This window comes from Temnothorax longispinosus, unplaced genomic scaffold (genome assembly GCF_030848805.1).
Source record: "Temnothorax longispinosus isolate EJ_2023e unplaced genomic scaffold, Tlon_JGU_v1 HiC_scaffold_626, whole genome shotgun sequence".
NCBI classification, from domain to species: Eukaryota; Metazoa; Arthropoda; class Insecta; order Hymenoptera; family Formicidae; genus Temnothorax; species Temnothorax longispinosus.
In genome coordinates, this window is record NW_027270480.1 from 1 (window position 1) to 4,999 (window position 4,999).

General features: G+C 29.4%; 2 protein-coding genes across 2 annotated transcripts; one reads left to right on the forward strand and one right to left on the reverse strand.

The window, feature by feature from the left end:
* Positions 1-552: 552 nt before the first annotated feature.
* LOC139824872 (uncharacterized) lies at positions 553-2,300 on the forward strand. Its single transcript, XM_071797433.1, has 6 exons — positions 553-920; positions 1,233-1,388; positions 1,483-1,569; positions 1,759-1,815; positions 1,896-2,093; positions 2,281-2,300. The coding sequence occupies exons 1-6, from the start codon at positions 866-868 to the stop codon at positions 2,298-2,300; spliced, it is 573 nt and encodes a 190-aa protein (XP_071653534.1). The 5' UTR covers positions 553-865.
* Positions 2,301-2,583: 283 nt separating this feature from the next.
* LOC139824871 (putative nuclease HARBI1) lies at positions 2,584-4,002 on the reverse strand. The gene is made up of 4 exons (XM_071797432.1): positions 3,706-4,002; positions 3,290-3,586; positions 3,018-3,226; positions 2,584-2,938 (listed from the first exon to the last, which is right to left on the reverse strand). The coding sequence occupies exons 1-4, from the start codon at positions 4,000-4,002 to the stop codon at positions 2,641-2,643; spliced, it is 1,101 nt and encodes a 366-aa protein (XP_071653533.1). The 3' UTR covers positions 2,584-2,640.
* Between the last annotated feature and the right edge of the window lie 997 nt (positions 4,003-4,999).

Below are 4,999 nucleotides of genomic sequence, written 5' to 3' on the forward strand. Positions count from 1 at the left end.
GACTACGCACTTTCCTCGTCACACCTCTTCGCCTCGAGTATCGGCGACTCAAGTTTATTCGTTGTACCTCCTCGGAGGGAAAACACCACCACTGCACCCGTCGCTCTCTTTAAGGTTAATCGTCGCGACTCGCGATACACGACGCGATGATGACGGCCACCGGCCACGACGGCGAGAATGACGCAATCCCCAGCAATCCCAAAGCAGCCAATGTAGCACATAACCTGACAAAACCGTCTTAAGTTGACTATTTGGTCGACTTGACCAAGACTGGTTCAAGACAAATCTTAACTAAGAACTGTGCATTGAATAATGCCATTTCGGTCTTAAGATTTATCTATGCAACGTTATTTGCTTACTTAAGACCGAGCTCAAGATTAAACTTGAAAGTCGGTCTTAAGCAAGAACTATGAATCGATCGTAGTTTTGAGAACGAGCTTAAGACCGTCTTGACTTTCAAGTTTGGTCTATGAATTCCGCCCATGGAGTCAAATTTGTGATTCATATAACATATCATCTATTATTACAAGCAAGGTAAAAAATTAATATATTATATATAATTAGCTGTATTCATAATTGTGTAAAATAGAAATGTCCATTATATTTGAGAATTATTTGATATGACATTTAAGGTTAAGATAATTTTATTTAGGTACATATATCTTTTGTTTTAAAAAGTTAATAATTTTATAAATTATATATACAGAGAAGTGTTCAACAACTTAAAAAATTATGGAGTAATCTCAAATCAACTCAGAGAGATGCTCTTACGCATGAAAAACAAGCACGATTATTAACAGGTGGAGGTCGTGAACCTTCAACTTCTGAAATTGATCCTGAGATTGCTGCAATAGCACCAAATTTGATGACAACAGCACCGACATTATTTTCATCAAATATGTCAGATGAAAAAATACAAGGTAATTTAATTTTCATGTTAGGGCCGGGGCACGAACATTACCGTAGCGTCTTACGCCACCTTACGTGAGAATTGCCTTACGCGACACGTACCAAACATACGGCAACGCACATAGAAAAACGTAACGTAACGCATGTAACGTATGATATGTTACGTTACGTTTTTCTATGTGCGTTGCCGTACGTTTGGCTTACGTGTGGCGTAAGGCAATTCTCACATAAGGTGGCGTAAGACGTTATGGCAATGTTCGTGCCCCGGCCCTTACTAATATAATTAAAAAATTATAAAAGTAACAGATAATATATTTTTTTAGAACGTCGAGAGAGAATTCTAAATGAAGATTGTATAATTCCTGAAGAATTATTACTTGAAGATGAAGATAAATGTTCGTTAGTTGATGATAATGTTTATGATAATGCACAAGTCATTTTTGGTGATGATAAATCGATTGACATACCTGATACGAAAGGTTTAACGACTAATTTTACTAATATTTTCTATTAATAAAATTGTCTGTAAATTATATAGAATTAATACACTAACAATGCAATTGAATGTTACAGAATCAAGCAGTGAGATTGACAATACTAACAATGAGAAAGCAAGTAATGTAATACTAAAATGTACAACATTAAACAGAAACCGTAAAGGTAAATTGTATTAGTGTTTATTTTTACTGTATTTATTACTATATTTAAATTAATTTTATCAATTTCTCTAATGATAATTTTTTATAAAGTAAAATTGTAAAAAAAACAAGGAATTCTACATATACCTTTATCATCATTATTGTCTATACTAATATACGTGTATATATATTTTTTCTTTTTATTAAACAGCATCTACGTCAAAAAATGAACCAGAAAAACATTTTATAGAAGATATAGATAACATTGGTAAGAAAATACGTCATATCTATTTTTTTATCTGCATGTATATAATAATGATTTTAATTACAAATTTTTTTATAATACAGTACCTGCACCAAAGAAAAAAGTCGGGAAATTGCGATTAGAAAATAAAGAAAACATTGATGAAAACACATTGAAAATAGAACGCATCAAACGCATAATTCAACAAGAAGAGGAAATCGCACATTTGAAGATACAACATCAAGAAACAATACAAAAACTTGAAATAAATCATCTTAAAGAGAAATATGCCTTAGAAATTCGTGCAGCTGTTGCTGCTGCTGAATTATCGGAATTATTACTTAAAAAAAAAAAATTAAGTAAAAACAATCTACATTTTTTATAAGTTTAATAATAAGTACGATACTGTCGATAAAAAGATAATTCTTTTTCGTTTTTCAACTGTGATTATATTCAGTATTATGTTCTTATATTTTAATTTCTTTTTAGTTTTTTACTTAAAAAGGTAAATGTTCTAGTAAAAAGATAACAACTTTTTTAGTTTTATATACATTTATGTATTATTACTGTGATTACTTAGTATTATATTATAATTATCTCGATGTATTATATTGATATATTATATTAATTGTTCAATTCAATTTAAAATTATATCTACAGTTAATAGTTTAAAAAGTTTTTTTGAAAAAGCAAAAGTATGTCTTTAATAAAAAATAAATACTACTGTGTACTTTAATTGTGATTCTTTATAAATAAATAAAAAATATTAAGTGCAATAATTATTTCATACTTTATTTTAAAAAATGCTATTTTATTTGTAATAAATACAATAATTTTATTTATAATACTTTAATTAAACATACGGGCAATCAATGCTTCGCGGGCAGCAAATCCATCTAACACTTCATTATTAGGCTCATGTACAGGTACTTCTTCGTAGTCATTTATGTTAAATTCATCATCATCCTCTGATAATACATCATTAAAAATTAATGACATATTATGTAATACAGCGCATGCTACAACAATTGTTGTAGAAGTAATAAGTTTCGTTGTTAGTCCTCGTGATAGACAAGGAAATCGTCTTTTCCAAACGCCGTAAGTTCTTTCTACTATTAGCCTTGTTCTGCACTGTATATTGTTGTAGCTGCAATAATATTATAATATGCATATGTTTTTACTCATACATTATACTTTATAATATAAAATAAAAAGAATTTTCTTACCATGTTTCTTTATCAGTTCTAGGATTTGATACAGGTGTCATCAAAAATGGTAAACATGGATATCCTCTGTCACCAACAAGTATACCATCTAATTGATTTTCTATATATCGTATATATAATAACGAGGTACGGAATATTCGGCTATCATGAGCACTACCAGGCCACTCTGGTACAATGTCCAAGAATTCCATACGAGGCCCAACAACAGTCTGCATATAATTTATGTTATTCATAAAAAAATATTACAAATAAACAAAAATAGTGATACATACTTGTACGTTAAGTGAAAAGTATTCTTTTCTATTTCTATAGATTTCACTTATATTTTGAAATCTTGTATCGACTAATCTCACATGGGTACAATCAATTGCTCCATCTACACCAAGGAGTCCAATAGCTCCATTCCCTTTTCCAAGATCATTAAATAATCGCCGATTTTCATTTCGTCTTTCTTCATCTTGTGGCATTTTTATATACTCCTTAAGCAAGCTAGCAATTAGTAAGGTTACACGAGAAACAATTCTTGAAATTGTTGGTTGTGAAACAGTCATTGTATCACCAAGAAGAAGCTGAAAATATTAAAAATATATACAATTATTTTATTATTTCTAATTTTATTAATTATTATATATAAATTTATAATATAAATATATATAAATATGTATATGTATTACATATATATTCATACCTGGAAACTTGCAGTTGCATAATATCTTAAACATATCAATAATTGCATTACTGGTGGAATCGGTAGACCACGATTATTAATTTTCGCTAATCCTTCTTCAATTCTTGGTAATATACCATATAAAACAGACTCCTTATTAAATCTGTATCGCCTCTTAAATTCCAAATTATTATAAAATTCAAATGGATTTTGTCCATCACGAATATATCGTTTTCGTACTCGTACATTTTCCAAATTATAATCATCAAAATTATAATCTTCAATATCTTCCACTTCTAATTCCATTTGTAATTCCATTTTTAATATTTATGATTTAATATTTAACAATCATCTTACAAATAAGATTATCTTAAGTCATGTACGATGTTGACTTAAAATCATAACCTTACTTTTTAAAAATATGAGCTTATTTGAGTCAAATAAGACTGTCTTATTTAATTATAAATCTAACCAGTTTTAAGGTATACTTAAGAATATACTATGAATCATGATAGAAAAAGGATATCTTCATAAAGGTAAAGCTTAAGATAATACTTAAGAAAATCTTAATTTCTGACTATGAATCTAGAGGGCATCTTAAGACCGTACTTAAGGCGGTCTTAAATATAAGAACGGACTATAAATACCGCCCATTATTTTTGACATTTTCTGAACATATGTTTTATATAAATTTAATTATATGTAAATTTAAAACTTAACAAACAGTGCTATCTTCTAATATGAAACAGATACGTTGTGTCAGTAAACGTTAAGTGTTGTAATTTTGTTTATTTTTGTGAGTACAGTATTGAATAGAGTGCATAAAGGAAAATGCTTTTGCATTTATGTGCTCATTATTAAAAGGATGTGATACGTCATAAAATTCAATGTTGCGGGATTTCGTAGATGACGATGTACATGAAATGGGCCTCTTTTAAGCGAGATTTTATCTTGAAATATCTTCGCTATTAGAGTCTCGTAACGTGGTATCGAATTCACAGCAAATTATGTCAGCAATAGGTATGAAAAGTGTCATAGAAGTGTCTGCTTTTTAATATCATATTTTGTGTGCAAGTGCTCGGCAGTTGTACGTGTGCTCGGACAGTTGTACATAACACGTAGTGGTTTTATAATTTCTTTATCTGGAAGAAGTTTTATAGCCTATTCATGAGATTCTGTGAGGATATTAGTTTACACGTTTTTTTAAGTAGTTTACAAATTCAGTGAAAGTGAATGATTGTATAATAATTTTTTTTTCGCACTAGATGTTTTTTTTGTTAACCCTCCGTCTGTATACATTTTTTTGCACCCTCAG

Excerpts from the sequence above, each read along its gene's own strand:
- LOC139824871 (XM_071797432.1), bottom strand. The coding sequence starts at position 4,002 with ATGGAATTACAAATGGAATTAGAAGTGGAAGATATTGAAGATTATAAT. Across the intron at positions 3,587-3,705 it reads ATGCAACTGCAAGTTTCCAG|CTTCTTCTTGGTGATACAAT; the intron begins GTATGAATATAT and ends TAATATTTTCAG. Across the intron at positions 3,227-3,289 it reads ACTTTTCACTTAACGTACAA|ACTGTTGTTGGGCCTCGTAT; the intron begins GTATGTATCACT and ends AATTATATGCAG.
- LOC139824872 (XM_071797433.1), top strand. The coding sequence starts at position 866 with ATGACAACAGCACCGACATTATTTTCATCAAATATGTCAGATGAAAAA. Across the intron at positions 1,570-1,758 it reads ATTAAACAGAAACCGTAAAG|CATCTACGTCAAAAAATGAA; the intron begins GTAAATTGTATT and ends TTTATTAAACAG. Across the intron at positions 2,094-2,280 it reads GAAATATGCCTTAGAAATTC|TTTTTTACTTAAAAAGGTAA; the intron begins GTGCAGCTGTTG and ends ATTTCTTTTTAG.